The sequence below is a fragment of the Castanea sativa genome, chromosome 12 (genome assembly GCF_040712315.1).
Source record: "Castanea sativa cultivar Marrone di Chiusa Pesio chromosome 12, ASM4071231v1".
NCBI lineage: Eukaryota > Viridiplantae > Streptophyta > Magnoliopsida > Fagales > Fagaceae > Castanea > Castanea sativa.
The window spans coordinates 24,319,983-24,347,158 of record NC_134024.1 but is presented as its reverse complement, the minus strand read 5'-3'; the positions used below and the strand labels follow the sequence as shown (position 1 = coordinate 24,347,158).

Genomic DNA, 27,176 nt, shown 5'->3' with positions numbered 1-27,176 from the left:
TGGTGGTCGGTCCCTACGGCAAATCCTCATGCAATGGCTCTCAAACCTCTCTCTACCTCACCCTCGCTCTTTTCCTCTCTCAAGCCCGATCCTAGCTGTTGATAGGCGGTTGTTTGGGTGATTTGAGTTTTGATGCGGAGAAAACGATGAGCAACATTTGGGTTTTTTGGATTTTTTTTATCAGTTTCAAACGCATATCTGCCTTTGGGGTTTGTTGAGGATATGTGGTTCGATGATTTTGTCTGGAATTTATGGAATCACAGAGGTTGGGTTTTGTTGGTTTGATCAGTGATATGTTGTTTCGTTGTTGATTTTGGATGATTTAGATGTTTTGTTGTTGATTTGGTTGGGTTTTGATTTACTAGTTTTAGAGATATGTTTTGATGATGCCAAGAAGATCAGTAGGCTGGATGCTTCGGACTTGATAGGACCGGTTGCTCTCTCTGCGGCCTGAAAAAGAAAGAGAAGCCAATCAAAGGCGACCGGGGCTGCCGGCCAAAAACCCTCCGATGGTAAAGTTAGTTCTTCTCACTATGTTTTTGGAATTCCAACTTTTTTGGAGTCGAAATCAAGCATACCTTTGCCTTGTCTGAATCAGTCTTTATATAGCGCCTTCATAGACGGTTATCGAAATAGGAACCTCTCTTGGATTCAAGGAGGCTTAACGTAACTGCCATAACCGTTTAGGAGTTACACTTCTATTTCACAACGGATACATGACCGTTATGCGTGGGATAAGGGATTGTCACATTATATTCGGAGATTCTCCTAAGTATGATACCCTCGTCCTGGAATTCCTTCGTCGAGTGCGCCTGTTAATTCCAAGTGTAACATCCTAGTCCATGAATCTTTACATGGACGAGTCCTCTCAGGGTAGGCTGTGCGCATCCCACGGAAGAGGGATGTAGCTTCGCTATCACCCTCTGGACGTCCTTGTCCGTTACCCTCGGCCTGAGGATAACTTCTGGACGGCTGCTGAGGTGATGCCCGTCCAGGGACGGGTTGAGTGTTTTCATCCCACATCAGTTGCCCCTCGTCCAGGAGTTATACGATGTATCAACAGATTTTAAAATGCACCACGTGTCACACATCCATAGGAGGTTAGTCAACTGGTTTACTCCTCCGAGGCATGCGCCATCTGTCACCTTCTAATTAGGTCCGTCGTTGCGGTTACCGAGACTTTTCTGCCTATAAATAGTGGTTTCTCTCTCGTGCCCCTCTCACTTTTCCAAATTTTCTGCTTTGACACTCTCGTCCGTAGCTTCGTCTAAGAATATCCTCAGCGTCCTTAGTGTCCCTCGTCTAGAGCCAGGTAATCTTTCTATACTTACTTTAGCTTTCCTTTTTAAGTGTTAGGACGTTTTCAATGGCCTCCTGCTCGTCTAGCGACAGTGTGGTCAGGGCCATAGACGAGTATCACGACGACTCTAGTTGTGACACCTCTAGTAACGTCAGTAGTAGTAGTGGTCACACAACTGAGGAATACACATCTGGTGTTCCTGGAATCCCTGTAGAAGCTTTTCAAAAGAGTATTAGGACGAGAACAGCCTCTGGGGCTGACACCTCGACAAGCTCCCTGCCGTCCTCCCCTTTAGACGAACAGGAAACTGTATATAGTTGTGCTTTAGAGGTTCCTTCCAAGACGGACGAGAGGAGGTTAGATTCCCTTAGGACTTGGTTTCAGATTCCTGATGATCTAAACCCTAGGCTAGCTGTCCGAGGTGAGTGGTGTTGCCAGCCTCGTTTTGGAATAGGTGTTTATGAAGCCTATTTGTTAGGGGGGCTTAGACTTCCTTTAAATGCCTTTGCTAGGGAATTACTCACTAGGCTGGGCTTGGGAGTGTGTCAGCTTAACCCCAATGCATGGAGACTAATTGTCTCCATGCAAGTCTTATGGATGGAGGCGTTTGACGGGGACCGTCCTATTACCGTGGACGAGTTCTTGTACTGCTATAAACCCTCCGAGATAAATCAATCTCGAGGCTTCCATCAGTTCACAGCCAGGGGCAATGACTGTAGACTGATTAAGTCTTTGCCCTCGTCTGACAGAAACTGGAAGACGGAATTTTTCTTCGTCTCTGGTTTCTGGGCGGGGCATCCCGTTGAGATTGGTAGAGACTCATTTGCTCCTTATACTGGAGACATAGGGAACCTTCGTCCAGAAAGTATGTTATGTTCTTCTTTTTTTTTTCTTTTATATTATACTTTCTATTTGGACGATGGTCTGACCTTAATTTCCTTTTTTCCTTTCCAGCCGTTGGACGACCTTCTTTGAGCAAGTTCCATCGTGACCGCGTCCATAGGGCCCGTCTACATCCTGAACGAGACTTTCACTCGTTAGTGACCCTTAAGCGTCTACACAAGTGGGGACTCGGCCCTGAACCGTCCGTCGAAGCTTTAGCACACGAGTTAACTACCCGTAGACGTGAGTGCTCCTCTTAAGATAGGCATTTTTCATTTTTGTTTATGATTACTATTTATTTTTATTTATTTATTTATTTATTTTTTTTAGGAATGGCAACCATGAAAGGAAACAAGGGGAAGGAAGTGGTCGACGAGGTAGCTAGACCTGAACCTCAGCCCCAGCCTCGTCCTGCTTCTGGAGAAAAAAGGAAAAGTTTGTCCAAGCATGTGGACTTGGCTAGCTTGCCAAGTCGTCGGGGGAAGAAAGCTAAGTCCGGGCCGTCCAGGACTGAAACTGTTAGGCCTGAGCTTCCTCCTCAGCTGCCCGTCTTGGTCATTGACGTAGATTCGTCCACACCCCTTAGCGCCACTCCGTCCAAGTCCCCTTCTCCTGACTCGTCCCAGCCTTCTCAAAGGACTTCTACTAATTTATTGGAGAATGAGGATCTGGCTTGGGAACGATTCCAAGAGGCTGTGAAGGGCGAGGACGTAGCTGCGTGCTACGACATGTCCTTGAAAGAGTTCGAGCACTCTGGCGTCCACGATCTCTTCAAGGTGACCATCTTTGCCTCGTCCTGATTTGTCCATGTTTGCCCAATATTATTTCTATCATCTGAACTTTCTATTCTTCTATGCAGGCAATGTCCAAGTTCATAGCTGCGTCCAGGCAGGCCACAGAGATGGACAGGACGAGGATCCTTCTGGAGAAAAGGATAGAAGAGATCAAAAATGACTGTAGGACGTGGGCAGAGGTGGCGAACAAGGCCAAGGACGAGGCTGAGGAGTTCAAGGCTTTGGTGGGGGAGCTGAAGTCCGACACTGCCAGGAAGGACGAGCGTCTTGAACTTCTTCAAAAGGAGAATGACGAGCTGAATCTACTTCTGAAGAAAGCTAAAGACGAGGCAGTGGAGGAATTCAAAGCGTCCAAAGAATTCACTGACCTGATGGATACAAACTACGCAGCAGGGTTTGAGGACTTTAGAATGGACGCTATGGACAACTTTCCTGAAGTTGACTTTAGCACCATTAAACTCAACCTTGCTGCTGCTACAAGTTCCCTCGTCCACACAGGCTCAGACGATGTCAACATCGAGGACGACGCTTCCACTAAACCAGCTCAGGACGACCCCAACGTTGATGCCCCTTCCTCTTGAAGAAGTTGTTATTGTTGTTTAGCTTTCTTCTTTTCTCTTTTTCTCTTTTTTATTTAAAATGTATTTGAGAATTTGAAATGTTATTCAAGTACAATTTCCTCGTCTAGAGTGTTCTAGACGAGCTTATGAACAATGTCTTTTACTGTTTATTTTATAAGGGTTTTTGGACGGTGGCCGTCTACCCTTTCCAAGTTAAAGAATATCTTCTTTGTTTGTTATCATTTATGTCATTGTCTTTTAAACTATGCTCTAAGTGTTGAATGACCGTCTACAATCTTTTTATGGACGACCCACTTAGGACTGATGATGACTGCATTACTTTAGCCTGTCCTTTAGGCAATTATTATTCGCCTTCTCGAAAGCAGTTTATAATGTTTATGTTTTCTCGTCTTGACGTGTGCTCGTCTCTGGAATGTTATATCTTAAGGCTTACTTTTCTTCCTTAGACGAGTGGGCCTTGGCCTTCTTCCTTTTGCTTTATCCTCTTTTTTTTTTTTCTTTTTTTTTTTTTTTTGAAGGAAAGCTTTGGACGAGCAGTCCTTGGCTTCTTTCTCTTGCTTTACCCTTTTTAAAGGAAAGCTTTGGACGAGCAGGCCTTAGCATTTTTCCCTTTGCTTTGTCCTCATTTAAAGGAAATCTTAGACGAGTTTGCCCTCGTCCTGAGATTTTATTTTTCTGAGGCTTTTGCCTCGTTCGTGGATATTATCAAGGAACTGGAATTCAAGTACATAAGAAATCCAAACCATATTATTACATGAACATTGTTCACAAACTTGGCACACGCTTATAAGCTAGTGCCTTATTAAGATATCAAGTACATAGCATCGTCTTTCATAAGCTAGTCTGTAAGTAGTGCAAAAGTTTAAGAACTAGTGCACTTTTATTCATAACACACCATAATAGTAGTAAAAGCACAAGTAAATATAAGCAAACACGCAAATCACAACTGTAATTTTGCCACTGACTTCCCTCGTCCCTGCTCATCACTGATAGTACATTTACAGATGTTCCACGTTTCAAGGATGCTCTAACTTCCGCCCGTCTAGGGCTTCTAGGTAGTAGGACCCCTGCCTTTTACAGTTGATTACCCTGTAGGGTCCTTCCCAATTAGGTCCCAGTTTTCCATGAGCTGGGTTCGTGGTTGCCAAGGAGACCCTTTTGAGGAAAAGGTCCCCCACACCGAACCATCTGGGATTCACCATGGCGTCATGCTGTCTGGCCATGAGATTTTTGTACCTTGCCGTCCGTTGTTCCGCATCCATTCTTACCTCATCGATAAGATCGAGGTCGAGGTGAAGTTGTTCCCCGTTGTCTTTCTCCTGGTACTCCATCACTCGGTGACTCGCCATGTGGACCTCCGCTGGTATGGCAGCTTCACTCCCATAGGCTAGTTTGAACGGGGTCTCTCCTGTTGGAGTTCGTGCGGTCGTCCGATAGGCCCAAAGAACACCCGGTAGCTCGTCTGGCCATATCCCTTTTGCCCCCTCAAGCCGAGTCTTGATAATTTTCAGCAGGGATCGGTTTGCTACTTTTGCTTGCCCATTTGCCTGTGGATGGGAGGGTGAAGAATAGTGATTCTTAATTCCAAAATGATTGCAGAAGTCCCTGAAGGGTGCATTGTCAAATTGACGCCCGTTGTTAGATACTAATACCCTGGGTACTCCGAACCTGCATAGGATGTTCTTCCATACGAAATTTTTCACGTTCTGCTGAGTGATTGATGCAAGAGGCTCGGCTTCTACCCACTTGGTAAAGTAATCTATTCCAACCACCAAAAATTTCATCTGCCGGATTTCTACGGGAAAAGGACCCAGGATATCCAGGCCCCACTGTGCAAAGGGCCATGGGGCCGTCATTGGGGTCTGGTATTCTGATGGCTGTCTAGGTACGTTGCTATAACGCTGGCATTGGTCACATACCTTGACATAGGCTTTAGCGTCTGCCTGCATTGTTGGCCAATAGTAGCCGGCACGGACGACCTTATGGACAAGGGACTTTGCCCCTGAATGATTTCCACACGATCCTTCATGAACTTCTCTTAGAACATAGTTTGACTCGTCAGGAGCCAAGCATCTTAAGTAGGATTGGGAAAAGCCTCGCTTGTACAACACTTCATTAATGAGGACATACTTGGCCGACCTGACCCTCAACTTTCTCGCCTCATCCTTGTCCTCTGGAAGCCTCCCATCCTTGAGGTAAATTATTATCGGACTCATCCAATTCTCTCCTCCTCCTATCTGCTGTATGTCAGGGATGTCTATGCTCGGCATGTACTGGATGTCGTCGAACTCGTCTATGACCCCTGCCGAGGCGGCTTTCGCCAAGGCGTCTGCCTCTGCATTCTCCTCCCTGGGAAGTTGAATAAAACTTATGGCTGAAAATTTTCGGGCAAGGCGTTTCACTTTGTTAAGGTACTTCTTCATTCGATCTTCCTTGACATCACACATCCCATTTACTTGGTTGATGACCAGTTGAGAGTCTCCTTTGATTGTTAACGACTCCACCCCTAAGGACTTGGCCAATTCCAACCCCTTGAGTAGAGCCTCGTACTCAGCCTCGTTGTTGGTAGTTGGATACTGCAGACGGGCCGCATACTCCAGCTTGTCACCCTCAGGGGACTTCAGTACAATTCCAATCCCTCCTGCATACATTGTGGACGATCCATCTACATTTACCACCCACATTTCATTTCCTTCGTCCTTGTTCAGGTCGTCCTGACTGGGAGCGAATTCTGCAATGAAATCTACCAACGCTTGCGCTTTTATTGTGCTCCTCGGGAGGTACCTGACGTCGAACTCGCTGAGCTCAACGGCCCACTGTACCAGCCGTCCAGCAGCTTCCAACCTGCCCATCGCCTTTTTTATGGGATGGTCTGTCAGGACGTTGATGACGTGTGCCTGAAAATAATGTCTCAGCTTCCTGGAAGTCGTGACTAATGCAAAGGCTAGTTTTTCCATCATCAGGTATCGTCCTTCTGCCCCTCTCATCGCGTGGCTTGTGTAATAGACCGGCCTCTGGACTCTCCCCTCTTCTCTGACCAACGCTGAGCTTACTGCGTGTGGGGACACTGCCAAGTACAAGTACAACTCTTCCCCAAGTACAGACGGACTCAACAATGGGGCCGTCATTAGATACGCCTTCAGGTCTTGGAAGGCCTTTTGACACTCGTCCATCCATTCAAAAGCCTTTCTAAGGACTTTAAAGAAAGGTAAACATTTGTCAGTAGCTTTCGATACGAACCTGTTGAGGGCGGCGACTCGTCCAGTAAGAGACTGGACTTCCTTGATATTTCTCGGTGGCTCCATGTTCAGTATCGCCTGGATTTTATCCGGATTCGCCTCAATTCCCCTGTGCGGCACCATAAACCCCAAGAACTTACCCGATGAAACCCCGAAAGCACACTTGCTCAGATTTAACTTCATGTGGTACCGTCGCAACGTATCAAAAGTCTCTTGAAGGTCGTCAAGATGTTTATCCTCGTCCTGGCTCTTCACCAGCATGTCGTCCACATAAACCTCCACATTTCGCCCGATTTGAGGACGGAACATATGGTTAACCAGTCTTTGGTAGGTCGCCCCTGTGTTCTTCAAACCGAAGGGCATAACCTTGTAGCAATACAACCCTTGGCTCGTGACGAATGAGGTCTTCTCCTGATCCGCTTCATTCATCTGAATCTGGTTGTACACTGAGAAAGCGTCCATGAAGCTAAGTATCCTGTGACCTGCCGTCGAGTCCACTAACTGGTCAATGCGCGGCAATGGGTAGCTATCCTTGGGGCAAGCTTTGTTGAGATCGGTGAAGTCCACGCACATCCGCCACTTGCCATTGGCTTTCTTGACCATGACTACGTTCGCCAACCAGTCTGGGTAATGAACTTCTCGGATAAACTTCGCGGCGACCAACTTCTGCACCTCTTCCTTAATGGCATTATCTCGCTCGGGAGCAAAAACTCTTCTCTTTTGACGCACTGGTTTCGAATAGGGACACACGTTCAGGCTGTGGGTAATGACGTTTGGATCAATGCCAGGCATGTCCTCATGACTCCATGCAAAGACATCGAGGTTTTTCCTCAGAAACCGGACCAAAGCGTGCTTTGCCCCCTCTTCCATGCTTGCCCCAACTCTGGTAGACTTCTCGGGCTAGTCATCGTCCAAAGGGACGTCCTCTAATGCTTCAGTGGGCTCAGCCACGACCCTTTTTCCGTCTATACTCATTGTCTGCATATGCTCGTCCATGGCCAGCATGGCTAAGTAGCATTCTCTGGCAGCCAGCTGGTCTCCTTGTACCTGGCCTACTCCGTGCTCGGTCGGGAATTTAATGGACAGGTGGTAGGTAGAGGTTACCGCTTTCCAACTGTTCAAAGTTGGCCTTCCAATAATTGCATTGTATGATGATGCACAATCAACAACAAGAAAATTCACCTCTTTGGTTATCTGCTGCGGATACGTCCCCACAGACGGCGCCAACAGATGATGCCAAGAAGATCAGTAGGCTGGATGCTTCGGACTTGATAGGACCGGTTGCTCTCTCTGCGGCCTGAAAAAGAAAGAGAAGCCAATCAAAGGCGACCGGGGCTGCCGGCCAAAAACCCTCCGATGGTAAAGTTAGTTCTTCTCACTATGTTTTTGGAGTTCTAACTTTTTTGGAGTCGAAATCACACATACCTTTGCCTTGTCTGAATCAGTCTTTATATAGCGCCTTCATAGACGGTTATCGAGATAGGAACCTCTCCTGGATTTAAGGAGGTTTAACGTAACTGCCATAACCGTTTAGGAGTTACATTTCTATTTCACAACGGGTACATGACCGTTATGCGTGGGATAAGGGATTGTCACATTATATTCGGAGATTCTCCTAAGTATGATACCCTCGTCCTGGAATTCCTTCGTCGAGTGCGCCTGTTAATTCCAAGTGTAACATCCTAGTCCACGAATCTTTACATGGACGAGTCCTCTCAGGGTAGGCTGTGCGCATCCCACGGACGAGGGATGTAGCTTCGCTATCACCCTCTGGACGTCCTTGTCCGTTACCCTTGGCCTGAGGATAACTTCTGGACGGCTGCCGAGGTGATGTCCGTCCAGGGACGGGTTGAGTGTTTTCATCCCACATCATGTTTGGAATGAAATTCTATGTATTTAGTTGAATTTGTGTTATGAGAAATGTTGGAAAATAAAATCTTTGAGTAGTATGTTCTTTGTTCTTCCTTAGTATTTAATTTTTTTTTTTCGTTTGCATTTTTATGTTCTTGTGATATGGTTTGTGTTCTTGTAATCTATACTATTATTTAAGGGGCTTCTATATTCCAAAATACCCCTATTTTCCTAGATTTAAGTAGAGACAAAATTAAAGGACAACAAAGTAAAAATACATCTTTAACTTCCATTAAAACATTGCCCAAAAAATAGGATTACTCTTCCACTAACCCACTTATTCAGAAACAAACTTCACGTTTAAACTTCTCTTTCTTTATTTTTTTAATTGGCCAAATTTTTTTTTAATCCCACATTACAATGTTTTTTATTTTTTTATTTTAGAAACCCACGTGAAAAAGTTACTACTTTTTTGGGTAAAATTTAATAATTTGTATAAGTTATAATTTGAGATTACTATATTTTTCAATTACAAAAAAAACTTAGGGGTCTGATGAGTGTTATGCATTTGTATCAAATATTAATATTATAATTGAAACAAATTATTAAATTTTACCCAAAAAAATAGAAGAACCTCTGAGTACGTGCATGAGCGCGTGCTTAGAGGCTAATATGGGTTTATGTTCTTGTGTATTTATGTTCTTCAACATGATTTATGTAAGTGCATAATTGTACCTGGACCCAAAAACAAGTGATGGACTCAGGCCCAATGAGCCTTATACAATGAAATTTGTAGAGTATGGGTTTGAAACTTAGGTTTGAGATGTTGGAAGTTGATTAACAGGCTAGAGTGCCACAATCTATGCAAGTGATAAATAAATATGACAAAGAAGCCTCCTCGGACGTAAGCCGAGGACAATTTGTATAGTACTTCTCTTTCTATGCCAAAGATTACAATTCTTAATTCTTTTTCAGCTAACCAGAAGGTCCCTCATTCTTTCCTCTCTCGTCTTTTTATATACTTCTTCTTTTTCCCTATTTCGTCCACGTGTCACACAAATATTCCTTTTAGATACTTCTCCCGTCCACCACCTTCTTGAAGTTTTCAAATAATGGCAAGAAGGCTGAATTCTACTGTTCAGATGTCATTTCTCCATTAATGCGATCAGGAGGTAGATGCAGGGCCTTTAATGTGGTGGTAGCAGCTTTTTCCTCAGATATTTCTCACATGTTCCTGCTTCTAAAGGGTGTTTGGATCACACTTTTACCCACCAGTTATTCCAGAATTCTGCCTCTAACCCGTTTAGCAAGTCCCAGGGCCGTTGCTGGGCCTGTTCGAGGAGATACTCCTCCTCGGACAACTTCTCGGACCTCTATAGTGCGGACTGACTTGTGGGCCTAGAGACCTTGATCAAACAGACTTGTACCAATCAATCAGGCCCAAACGTTTATTCAAGCACTTTACCCCCTACAATAGCCCCTCAAAACTTTATTTTTCCCTCCCATCCGAGGGGAGAAATAGAGTTTTGAACCAAACAGTGCACCCTCCACATACTTTGCAAACCGCCACACGTGTAGGGGTCATTTCATTCCCTGAAAACTTCTCTGACGCTTCGAAACCCGGAACGCGCGCATTTATGACCGCAAATTACATCATGTTCCCCACGTTCAAGGGTGGGATACGCATCCAACGGCCCAGGTTTGTTCTAAAAATTTGAGCGGGAGAGTTTTAATTTTGAGGTCGCCTCCCGCAATTCAAAACACCTAGGAACCCGTATCTCCATCCATTCTTTCAGAAATCAATCAAATCTAAGTGCCAATTATTACCTTCATGAAGACTCACCTAATCAACTCCTGTAAGTTCTCACTTTTCCTTACTCATTCCTTCTCGGCTTCTATCCTCGACCACCATCTAGATCCCTTTCCTTCTTCAAACTTTCGTTTCATTCCCACCAAATGGGTAGATTTAAGTGTCTAGTTGATACTGACGCCAGTATGAAGGGTTTTAGGGCCAAATATCAGATTCCTCACGACGTAGGCTTGAAATATTGCCCAGTAGAAGCCATAAGTGACGCTAGGAAAGAGGGAGAGGTTATCATTCCCATGATTTCCTTCATAGAAGGTGGGATGACCCTCCCCATGAAAAATGTAACTAGCGAATACCTATGTAACCACAAGTTATGCCTAGATCAGTGCACACCAAACGTATTTAGGGTCTTAGGCTGTGTCAATACTCTAAACGAGCAAATGGGTATGAACCTCACATGGCACGATGTTGCCTATATGTACGAGTGCCATAAACTCAAAAGTGTAGGATACTACATTAAATTCAGTCTAGCGTCGTTAGGCTGATATCCTGTCTTCCCAAATCCAACAAAGGCATGAAAGACGACTATCTCATCGCCTCAGGAAATTGGTTTGACGGTCCTCACTACCCAGTCGAATAGGGAGAGCCAGGTGTGACTCCATAGGAGTTAGATTTCCTAACCCATGACTCAATCCCGTTACTTTTGCCGTTTTTGAATTATATTGCGCATTATTGTTTTTTCCTTGATATTTATCACTAATCCGACCATGCTCGTCTTCTCAGACGTTTCTTTTCACAGATAAACAGCACGTAAGTCCGCGTCTAAGCTTTTGCAACGTCGCAGACTTAAATCGCATCCTTTGTTCTGAAGTCTTTGTCAGTGAAGACCTACAAGTGAGAGCTGCCCATCTGATACTAGGATACGATCCTATATTAGTGGACTTTCAAGCAATTGACAACGCGACCATTGCAGGAGACAAACGACGCAGAAGGATAGACGTGGCACGACCCAGCTTCCTTTCTAACCGCGAACTTCCAGACGATCCCTCCATCATCCTATACTCTCGCCCGATTGCAGCGATTCCTCTTTCGGCACATTCCTAGACAACTGCCGTCAGAGAAGAGCCAGGGTCCTCGCAACAATTTCTTCTGCCTCTCCGCATCTGCCTCCTCAGCCTTACTCTTCCTCTTCTTCTTAGGCTCCGAAACGGGAGGCTTAGGATCGAAAGGAGGAGGGGGTGGTGGCAAGGACGGAGGGACCTGCGACCCGCCCGTTCTCTTTTGAGAGACTTTCGCATCCCTCTTATTCATCAGCTTCCGTAGAGCGTCCATATCTTCTTCTTCGGAGCTGGAATCAGGCTGTGCAATTACCAGACCTTGTATGCCCGAAGTTTCGATGGGCGCGTGTTCTTCGTCTGAGAGGATGACGAGTGGGCGTTCCAACAAGGTCACGCTCACCACCTGGCCGACGCCTTGGAACGTCCCCTTCTTCTGCCCAAGGACATGGACGCCCTGGACAAGATGAACCAGCCGCATCTGTTCCTTTTGCTAAAAAGGGATTTGGCTTTGGTGAGCATTTAAATCTTATCTTCACTTTATTACTTTCATTACCTCTTAACGAAAGAAACATTCTTATGTACTTTAGACTCGTGTTACTAATAATGCATTTATTTTGATATTTCACCACAGGCCATTCAGGAAGTCTTCATTGCCGAGAAGTGGGTGGAAGATTCTCGTCTGCTTTGATTTTCAGGCTGCTGAGAATTTTGAGGGATGAGGCTCCGACCTGAAATTTCTTGTTCAAATTTTAACCCACATCTGTTAAAATAAGGGGTAAATAGGTATTTTTGCTCAAATTTTATGTCTCTCTCCTCCCAAAACAAAAAATAGCGCAAAAATACAAGAGAAAGAAGATCAAAAAGGGAGGGTTTTGTGAAAATTAATAGCTATGGCAAAACTTTCAAAATCACAACCCAAACTTCTCCTAATTCTCATCTTCCTATCCTTGTTCTCACTCCACCACTCCTCCGCCGCCACATTATCCATTGGCGTCAACTATGGAACAGCAGCCAACATCCTCTGCTCATAAGCTTTCAAATATTACCACTCTCCATTTCAAAACCATTCTCCTCGACTCGCACGATTTCGACTCATTGACAACGAGTAGTACTCCGATACAAAAGCTGGACCACGTCGACGTGAGACAGTCCGATTTGGCGGCGATATTTTACTCGTCGGGGACCACCGGAACAGTCAAAGGAGTGATGGTGACTCACCGATCCAACTCTCCTCTTCTTCGTCTTACTTCTTCCTTCACAAAAACACATCCCAGAAAAACCCAGAAGCTTAAACTTGCTTCTTTGTCCAAAACATCACCAAAGAAATGAAAAAGAAAGCGAAGGGAATTTTGGTAATTTTGGCACTGGTGGTGCTGGCAGTGGCGGTGGAGTCTGACCCGGACACAGTGACTAAGGTGAAGACAGTGCTTGGCAAGAAGGTGTGTACCAAAGGTTGGGAGTGTAATTAGTGGTCACAATTTTGCTGTAACGAGACAATCACTGATTACTTCCAAGTGTATCAATTTGAGGAATGATTTTCCAAGAGGAACTTGCTTATGGCTCATGCCGTTGGGTTCTAGGACTACCAGTCGTTCATTCTTGCTGCTGCATTGTAAGAGCCACTTGGGTTTGGGACCACTGGTAACAAGATTGAGAAGATGAAGGAGGTCGCTGCTTTTTTTGGCCATGTGTGATGGGGTTTTGAGATTTGTTGTGTTTTGCTTGTTGGGCGTTTGATTTGGTTGTTTCTATTTTGTGGGTGTGTGTGTGTGTGTCTTTTGATTAGTTGTAGGAAAATGTGTTTAGTTGACTAGATTGGAATTTTAGAATGGGTTTTATTTTCACAAAACCCTCCCTTTTTGATCTTCTTTCTCTTGTATTTTTGCGCTATTTTTTGTTTTGGGAGGAGAGAGACATAAAATTTGAGCAAAAATACCTATTTAGCCCTAATTTTAACAGAGATGGGTTACGAAAAACAAACAAAACATACCACAGGTGGGTTAAGTGATACTTTTTGAACAACGGGTAGACAAAGTGATTTTCGCCCAAACCACATGTGGGTTATGTGTAATTACTTTTTTTTTTTTTTTTACTGTAATCACAAAAAGAAAAAGAAAAATTCATGACTTTTTATTATGAGCTAATAAAATCTCTCACTTTTAGTCAGCCTGATGACCTTAGGATTTATATCCTGCATAATTTGACTAAAGGATTTGGTTGCTGTCTATTTAATTTTTGTGCAAAGTATTGTAATTGCATTGCTCGTATGTTTTAGTTTTGGGGGCAAAAAAACATTCTCTTGTATGCATGTTGTGGATGGAGGCATCTCCCCTTTACATAATCAGCATTGTTGCTGATGATGTCCCCACTTCATATTCATGAATAATTTTCTATTTATATTTTCATAAACAAAGAATCTTCTCGGAATGTGAGATTTTATTTTTCCTAATTATTTTGTAGTCAAATTTTGGGATTTGGATGCAAATTATATCCTGCATGATTTGTCATTTCTTTTATCCGGGTATTTATTTCAAGTGGGTTTCCATTATTTGAAACAATTACTTTTAACGAGGGGGTAAGAACATTCACATTGGGTGATCCAAAGCCATTGAGAATACAAAATGCATAACACTATTGACGCAAATGCACAAAAACCAACTCGATTGGATGATGCATTTTGCATCAGAATTTGCATTTTTGCTACTGTATTATGTATTTTTGCATAATACTATAGCATCCTTCTTTACCAAATTAATTAATTTTATATTCTCTTTTCTCTCTTTGCCCTTCTCTCTCCTTTTGTGGTGTAAGATCGTGGGTAGAAAATATATTATTTTAATGTGATGGAATGCAAAATAAAAAAAAATGAGATATAGGGTGTATTGTACAAGTGTTAATGTAAAATAAATAAAATTACTTCTGATGTTGCAAAATGTTTTTTTTTTTTCCTCTTTTTTGGGCATAAGTTGATGGAATTGCTCTAATGCCAACTTGTGCATTTCCTTGCCCACCATAACCTTTTTGTTGCTATAGGTGATAACTGAGATTATTTGGCAAATTATTTGTAGCCCATCAAAATCAACCCCTTTAGGGAAATGCCAAGTTGCAATTTGAGTGAGGTTAATCCGTCACAATCAAATCTTTAAATATTAAGTTATCTAAAAAACACTTTAAAAATCATTTTAAATATGCAACCTTAGGATAAATAAATACTCAGTATTATATATATGTGTGTGTGTTTGCGTGTGTGCCCATAAAATTTTACTTTGTTTTTGTGTTGAATTTTCCACGTATGAGTGGTGTGATTAGGTTTTTTTTTTTTTTTTTTACAAGATAGAAATTCTATTCTAACTTAATTTAAGTGTATATGTGTGTGAAGCTCCTTCTTGGAGACTTGAACCTCGGCCATTGCCCCCACACCCCACAAGCACTTATACTTGTGGAGTGACAATCGCACCAAAGGTATGCGGTGGTAATGGTGTGATTTGTTAAGTGTTGAACTGTTATACATGGGATACTAATGACAATTGACAAGACTGAGTGGTCACTGTAAACATAATTGGGCTTAAACTCATTGACTTTAATTTTTTTAATCAAGTGATGTCTTTATGTTATATTAGCCCATTGGTATTTGCTAGAGATATAAATAAATCCTATCAGTTGCATGTTTAGTGTGGATACCAATCTTTCTCTTAGCAATACAGCCTGTAAGTTGTAACCTCCTTCGGTTTGACAATTAATTTTGATGCAGCGGATGAGTTATTTTAGTAGGTGTTTGCTTTTCAAGAAGAGTGTAAGCATGTTTGGATAGTGACTTATCTCCAAATAATTCTGTGTGGGCTGGAGCAAAAGACCAAGACTTATATTGATACGTAGGTCTATCATAAGCAAAGCAGGTAGATCTCAGAAACAATATTTAAGGAGGACATAAAAAATAAAAAAAATCGTCATGCTTATCAAATATTCACATTCCTCTTTGACTGGTCCATATAGGAGGTCATAGCTGCAGTTGTCAAGTTTGTATCATAATTCAATATATGTTGATATAGATCTACTAGCAAGTAGCCCATGTTAGCCATTCGGATCAACTATCACAATTCACAAGAGCCAGTTATTCTACTTCATTATTGTGGAGATGAGTACCTAGTACAACGATACCATATATGGTGCATCCAACATATATAATCACCTTTTCACATTGTCCATACATGAGAAGTGGTTACATTTATATATTGGATACACAATATTTTTACTTTTCTATCCGAAATGACCATACCACCCACTATGCTAAGTTTTGATAATATTAATTCATTAAGTGTCCTGCTTCATGCCAATTGGCAACTACGATTGCAAATGAAGACCCAACCTAAGGAAATCAAAGACTAAAAGAGATATATGGTGTATCCAGCATATAATCACCCCCTCACATAGTCCATGTATGAGAAGATGGTTATATATATACTAGATACACAATGTTTCTACTTATCTATCCGAAATGATCATACCACCCACTATGCTAAATTTTGATAATATTAATTCATCAAGTGTCGTGCTTTATGCCAATTGGCAACAATGATTGCAAATGAAGACTCAAACCTAGAGAAAGAAATCAAAGACTAGAAGACCTTCTCAGGCCATGCAAAACGTGCATTTGGATTAGCTTTTTGTTGAAATTGAAAGTCGGTAAAAATACAATTGTACCATTAAAAAAAAAAGAAAAGAGTAAGACCTTAAAAAACTGGATATCATCAAATTAGATTATAAACCAAACAGAAAAAAGCTAATCCAAATGCCTAATAAGCTAAATGTGCTCGAAGGATGCTTATATATGAAAGCTTTATAAAGCATGGATAAGAAGCACAGCCCCTAAGTAGAAATTATTTTTCTCTCATTTCTTATTCAATCACCTCTTCTTCTTGCTTCTCCTTTGAGCAAAGCCATACTATTTACCTAATTACATCATTAATTTATCATAGAGTATGGGACATATCACATATATAAAAAGTGAAGAGGAAATACAAATCTGGGGAAATCCCAATATAATTAAATGGGTTCCAAATTAAACCAAAAATAAGAAAATATTAATACCCGGTGGGAAATGAAAGGCATCATTTGAGTCCCTTGGTCAATTTCTTTGAATGTTTGTGTTTGTGGAGTCGATTAGGTGAGTCCTCCTCTGAGTCCATTAACGGTAAAAACCCTGTTTGGGTACCATCACTATCATTATCGATTTCTCCATCGAGTGTCAATCTCAATCCTTTTACTGCTACTGGATCCCCTTTAATTCCCAAATTGACATCTGCATCAAAAAGAAATATGTCAAATTTAATTTAAATAAACAAACATATAAATTATCTTTTGCTTAGGTATTGACACTCGTTCTTGTTTGTTTGCCTAGAAAAAAAAAAAAAAAAATTTCTATCTCATGATCATGGTAATTTCACACATTTATAAACAAAATCTTGGGTTCAAATCGAAACTTGTCTAAGTATTTGGTGAACAATTTTCTACATAATAAAATATCACATTAATTTGGCACCACAGCCAGTTGATTTAATTGCTAATGAATGGAGCAAAACAAATGGTTCACTGTTCAGATCCTTCTGGACTTGTTCTCAATCATGATCAAGTCACTAAATTATGATACGGGACAAGAGCTACCTGAATAATAAGATGCCATCTCTTAAAACAAATAGTCATATTACATATCTACATAAACAAAACAAATAAGTGAATTTGTAGTTAATTAAAACATGATTAATTATCCTCTTGCTTAGAATAAGATGCATGAATTTTGACATGTCATTTGAATAGGAATTTGTTTAATTATACACTATTTGTACTCAATGAGAGAAAGTGAGAGAGTAGCCTCTAGCGCTCTATTTTCTTTGATTTCTATAAGAGAAAATAACATGCCAAGAGCCTTATAGTTCAGCAATCACTTCTTTATGTTTTCAATAAAAATGTACAGGATTCAAATACCTCTTCTATCAACTATTTAGACTATTTACTGAAAAAAAAAAAAAAAAAAAAAAAAAAAGAAGAAGAAGAAGAAGAAGAAGAAGAAGAAGACTGAAAATCCAAAATGAGAAACATAAGTTACATTATTTTTTTTCTCAAAACAAAACAAAATCTCAATATCTACAGGTTCACGTGTAGGCTATGACATGATTATAGTGGTGTTTTGGAATTGTGAAAATATTTTCTTACACTCGTCTACATTTATTATTTTTCATTAATTTCTATAATTGATACAGAAATGTTCACAAATTTTTAAATGTCTATATTAAAACACATGAAAGTGAATGCCAAAAAAAAAGTATTAAAGTATAAAAGCATGGTGGGATTTGGCCACCTTAACCTACCTGGATTAGAAAAGAACCAAAGCACAATGGCACAGAGAAACAGCACAAAGGGTATAACATGCACAGCATTCTCAGCAAATTTGGCTCGTGCCTTCTCCTTCCTAGCCAACTCGACGATGGGATCATAGCCTGGCAGCTCATTGACATTGCTATCAAATGAATTCGACGGTCTTAGGCTCGGTGGCGCTGCCTTAGATGGAGGATCGGAGTAGTCATCCGTCACGCGGGTCCAGCTCGACGATCGATACATCTTTCTTTCCTTGCGGAAAAAAATATGGAAGAACTAATGAAATGCGAAAATTTGAAGAACAAAGAAAATGTACATGATTATGTGTTTATGTTCGTGTGCGCTAGTTCAAGAAAAGCGGCTTGCATTTTGGGTGAATCTGTTTGTTGTAGATTTGCATTGACTGTGTCCTTGTGTTATGTGGCACAATAGGCTGGCCATCAAAATCCTCCTAAAGTTTTGAGATCAGTTGATCCATTAGTTGTTTTATTGTTAGACAGTTATAACTTCTTTTGATGAACTATTTTTGGTTACATTTATTGTTACATGAGTGGATTGTGTAACGTTAGCAATAATTTAATCAAACAATTCTACTGTTACAATTTTTTTTTCACAATTATTAAAGTGGGAGTCTTAAATAATAAACAATAAAACAATGTGTTTACCAAAAAAAAAAAAAAAAAAACAATAAAACAATGTAAGTGGTAGGCACATATAAGAATCAATAATAATTTGACAACTTGAAATTTTTTTTGTCAATTCAAATATTCTGTCTCCAATACAATGATGCGTTAATAATTAGTCGGTAATTATTAACTTAAAATTTATGCACTTTTGTTGCTTATATTTGGGCTTTTAGTCAGGCTGGGCTTTGTTATCCATATATATTTGGCTTTTAGCTTAAAATTTTTGTATTTGTTTTACCAATATATTGGACACCTTACCAATTTTATCTTTATTCTAATGCCAGGGTCTTATCTTCTTTGAGAAGTTGATCGCAAAAAAAATCCTTTGGGGGCTTTGCGACACGAGGGAGGATCATACGGCGTAAGACTAGATGGAAGTCCTTCCAGCGGAGCAAATCTCTGTATATATCGATGTACTTCAACCCACCACTTTTAGTCAAGCTCCTTATAAAGAACGGCTCCCAGAGGTGCTCGTCTCTGCTACCTTGTGCCATTTTTTGAGTTCGTGGATATTTTGGTAATTTTTGGGTTTTAGGGGCATTTTGGTAATTTTTAGGTTTCGGGTGTATTTTAGTCATTTTTTGGGTTTAGGGGTATTTTGGTAATTTTTAGATTTTGGGGGTATTTTGGTCATTATTTGGGTTTCGAGGGTACTTTGGCAATTTTTAGGTTTCGGAGGGTATTTTGGTCATTTTTTGGGTTTTAGGGGGTATTTTGGTCATTTTTTGGGTTTTAGGGGTATTTTGGTAATTTTATATTTTTGGTAATTTTAGTTATTTTTGAAGATTTTAGAGTACTTTGGTCATTTTCACTTTAGTGGCATTTTAGTAATTATGATAATTGGGTGGGTTGGAGTTTACCCATAATAATTGGGTTGGGTTGGATTTGGATTAGAAGCAATTAGTTAAATGGGTCTTAATGGGTATATGGGTTTTATATACCCAACACAATTATGTCCACCCCAAATCCACCCATTTGTCACCCCTAATCTTAATTTAGGTGTTCAAAACTAATTTGTTGATGTGATTGTACAAAAACATTTCAATGATTTCGTAAACCTTGTTGGAACAGTAATTTTAGAACTACACATTATTTCACAATTTTTCACCACAATTCTAATGTGGCAAACTATGAGTGGTTGTCTATTATTTACATATCGACCTATTAATTTTTCTCTATCACTCACACTGCCGCATCACATAAAAAAAGTTATGAGATAAGTTATGATACTAGATTTTCTTATTAAAAAAAACAACGTAATAATGTCACACATTATTTTATATTTTTAAGGGAAAAAAACTTTAAATTAATTTATAGTCAATTTTGTGGTAACTATTACATCACTTCAAAACAAAAGTCCTCTTAACTCACAAGGGAGTAGAAGATGTACAAGACTTTAAGAAAGAAAGAAAAACACAACAAAATAGAAGAGAAAGAACAATATGTTTCAGTTCAAAAACATCAATAGTGGCCTCCATAGGTGTCATTAGAATCAGTGGTATTGGGTTCATCACACAAGGGTTGTGTGAAGTAAAATGGGCCTAAAGTATATTTAATCTGATCACGATACACCAAATTAGGTAGGTTGAGCTTCACTCCTCTCTTTCCACCAGCAAAGTCTGTGAGAATGTTGCAAGTCTAGTCTGGAGAGGAAACAAGTCTCACTGAGCATAGCTTAGCTTTGAGTTCCTTCTTGTTTATGTACTTGTTCACAATGACATTGAATTGGCCTAACTCGTCGGTCACATCGCTTCCATAATACACAACTCTACTCCTATCATCCATGCATGTTATTGATACCTTACCACCTACAATGAATCCAATTAATTGACACATTATTTGGTGGTGGAAAAACTTACTGAGTCTCAACCTATTTAAGAAAAATGTTACCTTTGATTGGTTTGCAACCATGAACCCATTCGTTCCAGCCTTGGGTGCAATTCTGGCACAGTACTTTTCCACCTACATGTATGACTTTGAGTTCATTCAAAGCCGAAGCTAAATTGGTGCAACTCACTAAAAGTAATGCTGTAAAAATTGCCAAAACGACACACACACACACCAAAATAAGTTGAGATGAGAACCACATCCGAAGAAGCTATACATAAGTAGTATGGGAGCTTTGACTCGGAGTGGGACGGCACTACTCTTGACGTGCGATCCACTTTTGCACGTTTTAACATATTATTTTTAGAATATATTCTAAGTTTCTTGTGCACATATTAAATATATTTTCTCACAAGATAATAATTACTTATTTAAAATAAAATAAATAACAAACAAAATAGCTCTGATTTTGATTTTTTATTTATTTTAAATTTGGACCAAAAGAATCCTTTGAATATGAAAATATCAAATCTAATACAATTCTTTTAAAATTTTAAAATACACGAGCTTTGGATATAAATATTTTGAATTTTGGGGGAAAAAATAGTACTAAAAAGTACAATTACATTGCGCAACACGAACTATATTTGTGGACCAAAAAATGCATAAAGTACTGTTACATCAATTTACACACAAAAAAAAAAAAGACTAAACTTCTGGAAACACAAACATAAAGGGGGATACTGAAACAAACGGAAGGCCAATGACAAAATTAAATAAAATTCTTCGACAACGCTGTAAGTTGGTTGCTCCTCTAGCCCCATCTATGAATCAAACAACAATCCAGCCTCCTTAAGGGCATTGTTGTAGTCTTCATCACTATCCCAAGAATTGACCTGCAAAAAAGGTGCAAAAACATAATTTAGATCTTGCACAGGAGCTGCTCCAACAAAACTTGATCAAAAGATTCTAGCGTTTTCCTCTATACTACTATATTTATCTATAATCATCAGAAGAGCATAGACAAGGAAAGAATCATATCTAGAATTTGACAAGGTTCTAGCTTTTTTCTTCTATTATCTCCAATTTACCTTCATCTTCAGAGCATAAACAGGGAAAGAATCATATAGCTAGATAGGGAGTTCTTAAAATTACCTCTGCAATGTGGGTGCCAAAATATCCCTCAATTTTTGTCATGATCATCTCATCCCTCTCACTGCACAGCAAGTTAAACACAGCTCCTGTAGGAACAAAAAACACAAGACATTGTTACTGCGAAGGACTATATATTGTATATTTAATAATTAATAAAGAAGAGGGATCACGACATAATATTCTTCTGCTTCCATACGACTAGAGATGTAATCAGGATCCAATTAACTAAGTCATGGATTGCCAGGATCGTATGTAGAAGAAGATTCTTCAGAGTTGGGAGTCATAAGTCCATTTCATTCCTACCAACGCTCTTCAAACATGCACCAAAACAATATGTTTAAACAATTTTATGGCTGGCCTCAGATCTGACATGGCCAGGGGCAATTTTTATTTTTTATCTTTGGCTAGGTAATAGGGGAGAAGGGGGCTGGTGGGATTCAAGCCTAGGCGCCAAACTACTCGTACATCCCTTGAACCCCATGTATCAGGTAATATTTTAGCAACCACTTAAAATATATAGTATGTACTCACCCTTGCGGCCAAAACGCCCTGCCCTACCAATCCTATGCAGGTACACCTCATAATCAGGCTCTGATTGGTAGTTATGATTCACCGGAAGATCGTAGTTGATAACCAAATTAACCTACATTTATAAAAAATAAAAAATAAAAAGTCAAATACTCAGATGTCAAGTTTGAAGCACTCTTTAGGCACAGAGAGTCAAAGAGGAGGGGGATTGTGAAGCACCTGTTGCTGGTCAAAGCCTCTGGAGAGTAAATCAGTTGATATAAGAACTTTAGTCAAATTATTTTTGAACTCTTGGATTATTTTGTCTCTATCTTCTGGAGTAGCAGCACCTTGAACGGTAGTAACTGTGTAACCAAGCTCAGCAAGTGCCTTATGCAACATTGCCGCATTATTTCTTGTCCGTACAAATATTATTGTCTGACCCAAGTTCTCTGCCAATTCAAATATTCTGTCTCTAATCACTAGAACCTTGGCACGTTCATCAGGACAACGCACCTTGTACTGCTTCACAGACTCTAAAGATAGTTCCTCTTTCTTGACATAAAGTTGATTGTAATCTTTGACGACCCTTGAAATGAAATTTTTAACGGTTTCATTAAATGTAGCAGAAAACAGTACAACCTGAAAAAGAAGAAAAAAAAGTGGTTATAGAAATAAGTTAACTATTTTTTTTTAGTTGGAAATACAACTCATTCAGACCTATGTCAACATATCTTATGCAAAGTATCGCTTCAATCCCTAATGTAACTACAACTTACCTACCACAAGAAAGGAAGTAATAGATAATATATAAACACAACAGATATAATGCAACCTTTACCATAATAGTTAGTAATATCTAACAATAACCTACTTGATCCTTTAATCTTTCTTGGGACTCTTGCAAAGTGCTTTAAACCAAACTGAGATATTTTTAAAGTAATATTCATGGGCTTATTAGCCTGAAATTTTAGGAATTGGGTTTCACCAAGTACTTTTGATATTGTTCTCATTGCAGCTCCAAAGGTATTTGGTCATCATATAAAGGAACTATATGTAAAATTAGCATTTAAACAAAAGAGAAGCATCTAATGCATCTCCCCAACTTCACAACTCACAAGTAATTTAAAATCTTGAATGAAGTCAACAGAAGGGAAGAAAAAAGTAAATAGCAAGAACTCATCAAGCAAAGCTCATTTTAAGAATATATGCCCACACACACAAAAATACACAAACCACATTAGTTAAACAAACCTGGCAGTGAGAACTCTTTTTTTCAATGTCCTTCTTTATCCTCAATGAATCATCTTTAAAGCCGGCCTACATCAAAATGAGCAATCGATGATCAAAAACTAAATTTAATTGCAAGCCAAGCATCCATATGCAAGTAAGCACTAGAAATAAATAATGTAACGGGAATTCTAGCGATGTTGATTTCGGTTGAATTGAGCAAAAAACACATTAGTGCTAAGAAAGATGGTGCATGCATGACAACTTGCTTCTTAGTATGAAGTAAAAAAAAAATTGATAAATAGTATGAAGTAAAAATTTTAGTCCACTTGCACATCAAAAATGTTTCAGCAATAAATAAAAAGAATGCTAAAAAATCTCACCCTGTGGATACAGTAGAATATATTTTCATAATGCAACTTGGGCCAAATAAACCCAAGATTTAACCACCAAATATGACAGCTTTGTTGTATTGATCTTGAAGGCATTAGGCAATCAGAAATGCATGTAGTTTCATGTCTACATATCATACCATGTAAGACATGCTTGCAACCACAAATCACCCAGAAAAGTACGGACTGATTGATTGCCCCAGCTCAAAAGAAAAGGCAGGAGATCTTTCTTCTCCTCACTCACTGAAGGGCTGCAAATGCTTGATTTTACTCTTTTTTTTTTTCTTTTTTTTTTATTCATTTCTAGTATTATTGGCTATATGAAAAGTTTAATTATATTTACAATTTACTCCTATAATTTCCAGAAATTACAATGCCAATAAACGGGCTAAAACTAAAGGATGGATAAATTCTTTACTTACCACCATTAGAAGTTAGAACTAAGAAAACTAGAAGCTTGGATTTTTTTTTTTTTTTTTTTTAAATCCAGCAAGGGCTAATGGCATCATGCTACATAAAACTTCGGATTTATTAACCCCAATATTTCAGAATGTTCAACTATTAGTATTAAGTCAAAAAAAAAAAAAAACTTACATCGTCTAGCATGAGATCTGCCTCATCAAAAACAAGAATCTTAATATAAGATAGGCCCAATTTCCCATTCAATATGTATTTCCTTATTGTCCCAGGAGTTCCAATTACAATTTGAGCTGACAATGGGGGTATTCTTGATATTGGAACATAATTTGCTTTGTCCATTGGCACAAGACACTCAGAAGTTATCTCTGTGTATTTCCCCATCTTCCGAAGTACTTCCAAATTCTGCCAGATGCACACAATTAAACTTTGTTAGAGATATGGAACATAGAAAAGCAATTGCATGGGTTTTCAGAACTTAATTTTCACCATATCATTCTGATCTCCAGAAAATATGAGCCAAGAATATCATGCTAGAATACATTAGAATTGCAAATCAAAAATTTTTATTTTTATTTTTAAATTTTTTGATAACATGGAACCTTATCAAGGAAGCCCTTTGGAACCACCCCTAGGAAGTAAACCATGGATACACGATCCCACCCACCAAAACCATGTATCAGGTAATCTAGGGTAACTCCTAGTGAGGATCAAGCCCAGGATGTGTGGGTCTACAGCTCCTCCAACCACTAGGAGGCACCCTGACAAGTAGTTGGAAATCATAAAATTCAACAAGCATTTTGGTTTAAGCTTCAATAATGTAATTCTATAATTTTTAAACTATACTGAGGACAGAAAAAGCAGAAGTATTTCATAAAAGATAGTCTTCAGTTGGGTAATTGAGATTTGGAGATGAAGACACAAAATACAACATATTAACAAGTTTTCAGTTGTTCAGTTGAGATTTCAAGATGAAGACACAGAAAACAACATTTTAACAAGATCTACTTCTGAATTTTGTTTTCATGCAAAAAAAATTTCAATAACATACCACCACCAATAAATTACAAACTATTATAACTTGGGTTCATATTTAATTAAGACCATGCGGACCGAGAAAAAACAATACATTCAAGATCCTTAAAATAATTCCTACAGTATTTAAGGGATGATCTTGAACAGAACATTAAAAAGAACAACATCAAAGAAACAAAACGAAACATTTAAGTATATAACAAATTAAGAGCAAAATTTTACCTGCAAAGCCAACTCTCTCGTGGGGCAGACGCAAAGGGCCTGAGGAGCCTTTAGATTCAGATCAATGCGACTCAACATCCCAAGCACAAAACAAGTAGTTTTTCCAGAACCATTATGCGCCTGGGCTATCAAATCCTTATGTGGAGGAGTCAAAATCATGGGCAAACTAATAGCTTGAATTTTACTCGGCTTCTGGAATTTCATCTCAATATATAAACCCTTCAGAAGCTCCTTCGACAGATTCAAGTCCTCGAAAGTACTGGCAGATGTATACGGGGTATCATTCACAGTAACCTACATCAAATAAACCCCCCTAATACATCAAAACCCAAAATTGAAAACTGAACAAAACATATCTATTAGACTCTCAACTATACATGTGTGTTTCTGCATTCATGTTCCAAGTGACATAATAATAGGAATTAAAACTATAGAACACTATATCTCTTACAACACCGTATAAGCATCAAAACAAAAATTAATATCAATGATGAAAATCTCAAACTATAATCAAAATCAGTACTTTATTATGTAATGAGTTGATCGAAACCCTAATTAGGATCAGGCAAATTAAGAAATTCAAATCTTGGTGATGTGAGAGAGAGAGAGAGAGATTGATGGTACCGCAGTGATGTGAGCGTCTTGGGGTTCATCGAGGTACTTGTTGACGGTGCTTTTGGTGTCGTCGATGGTCAAGGCCTCGACGTTGAGTTCGGCGGCGGCTTTGTCCTGCTGCGAAGTCGACGAAATAGCCGGGTCCTCCAAAGGCTCGTCGTCTTCTTCGTCGCCCCAGCGTTTCGTCTCCGTCTTTGGAAGAGGGATTTCCTGTGGCGGCGGCGCTGCCGTGGTGGCGGTGGCGGTGTCAGCCATTATAAGCTAGAGAGATCGATAAAACAAAAAAAAAAAAAAAAACTTAAAAGAGTAGAGTGAAGAGAATGGTTTATACAGGTACTCAGATAGGGGGAGGAAGATGATGGGGAAGCTTGACTGAAAAGTCGGATATTATAGTTTAAAATTTACGCTTATATTAGAAGGGAGTGGCTCCTCTCCCGTTTTCAAGTCTCCAGTTATCTCCATTTTTATTTTAGATGAACGACACGTGGCTACTAAACAATCTAAGGGTCGGAACATAACAACTTTACATACAATTTTTATAGCATTATTTTTTATTCTTTCTCTCTCTTCTTTTCCCCCTCTGTCTCTTTCACCTGAGTTTACCAAGCTACTGTGCAAACAAAGAAGAAGAAGAAGAAGACAATGACAGTAAAAAAAACCTAGCCACTAGGAAACGACATTGGTTTTCGGTGCTCTATTATGAAAATAAAACTTATCTATGCCCTGTAATTTAAAGACCATGTACAACTACATCTACATCTATGGACCATAATAATTTCTACTGTTACTAATTTCCCAGCATAGGTGATATTTTCAGCACCATGCCTTAGTTCTATGATACATATTCGGAAGTATAAGAGCTATAAATCTACAGCCTGAATGTAAACAAATTTATGTTGTTAAAGATCCACAGAATTCAGTAAAAGCAAAGATCCATGGAGTTAATATTTTGTCACTATAACACGTAGGATTAAGGGTCCGTTTGGATAGAACTTATTTTGTTGAAATTAAAAATTGAAAACTGAAAATATTGTAGTAAAATAATTTTTAAATGTGTGAATAGTACCGTGAGACCCATTTTTAATGAAAAAGTTGCTAAAAAATAAAATTTGTGGGACCCATGAACAGTGCATTTGTACACTGTTCATGGCTGAAAAGTCCAACCTTGCGGCTGGGTTAAAAAAAAAAAAAAAAAAAGCAAAACGC

The 27,176-nt window shown here is 39.4% G+C and overlaps 3 protein-coding genes across 3 annotated transcripts; 1 reads left to right on the top strand and 2 right to left on the bottom strand.

Moving 5' to 3' along the window:
* Positions 1-2,523: 2,523 nt before the first annotated feature.
* On the top strand, positions 2,524-3,557 carry LOC142620407 (uncharacterized). Its single transcript, XM_075793779.1, has 3 exons — positions 2,524-2,617; positions 2,750-2,958; positions 3,042-3,557. Exons 1-3 carry the CDS (start codon positions 2,524-2,526, stop codon positions 3,555-3,557), a joined length of 819 nt encoding a protein of 272 aa, XP_075649894.1.
* Positions 3,558-16,403: 12,846 nt separating this feature from the next.
* Positions 16,404-18,148, bottom strand: LOC142618466 (uncharacterized). Its single transcript, XM_075791406.1, has 2 exons — positions 17,878-18,148; positions 16,404-16,811 (listed from the first exon to the last, which is right to left on the bottom strand). The coding sequence occupies exons 1-2, from the start codon at positions 18,125-18,127 to the stop codon at positions 16,621-16,623; spliced, it is 441 nt and encodes a 146-aa protein (XP_075647521.1). The 5' UTR covers positions 18,128-18,148; the 3' UTR covers positions 16,404-16,620.
* A 2,800-nt stretch (positions 18,149-20,948) lies between these two features.
* LOC142619899 (DEAD-box ATP-dependent RNA helicase 38-like) lies at positions 20,949-26,384 on the bottom strand. The gene is made up of 8 exons (XM_075793259.1): positions 25,980-26,384; positions 25,356-25,649; positions 24,276-24,503; positions 23,314-23,379; positions 22,300-22,701; positions 22,084-22,195; positions 21,553-21,638; positions 20,949-21,293 (listed from the first exon to the last, which is right to left on the bottom strand). Exons 1-8 carry the CDS (start codon positions 26,223-26,225, stop codon positions 21,222-21,224), a joined length of 1,506 nt encoding a protein of 501 aa, XP_075649374.1. The 5' UTR covers positions 26,226-26,384; the 3' UTR covers positions 20,949-21,221.
* Positions 26,385-27,176: the final 792 nt, after the last annotated feature.

Bases quoted from the DNA above. Each gene is read 5' to 3' on its own strand.
- LOC142620407 (XM_075793779.1), top strand. From the start codon at position 2,524: ATGAAAGGAAACAAGGGGAAGGAAGTGGTCGACGAGGTAGCTAGACCT. The intron at 2,618-2,749 runs GTTTGTCCAAGC...TCATTGACGTAG, and splicing joins TTCTGGAGAAAAAAGGAAAA to ATTCGTCCACACCCCTTAGC. The intron at 2,959-3,041 runs GTGACCATCTTT...TCTTCTATGCAG, and splicing joins GCGTCCACGATCTCTTCAAG to GCAATGTCCAAGTTCATAGC.
- LOC142618466 (XM_075791406.1), bottom strand. From the start codon at position 18,127: ATGTATCGATCGTCGAGCTGGACCCGCGTGACGGATGACTACTCCGAT. The intron at 16,812-17,877 runs GTAGGTTAAGGT...TTTTTGATGCAG, and splicing joins TTGGTTCTTTTCTAATCCAG to ATGTCAATTTGGGAATTAAA.
- LOC142619899 (XM_075793259.1), bottom strand. From the start codon at position 26,225: ATGGCTGACACCGCCACCGCCACCACGGCAGCGCCGCCGCCACAGGAA. The intron at 25,650-25,979 runs GTACCATCAATC...TATTTGATGTAG, and splicing joins AAGACGCTCACATCACTGCG to GTTACTGTGAATGATACCCC. The intron at 22,702-23,313 runs GTTTGTTTAACT...CTTCTTTTTCAG, and splicing joins AAAAGAGTTCTCACTGCCAG to GTTGTACTGTTTTCTGCTAC.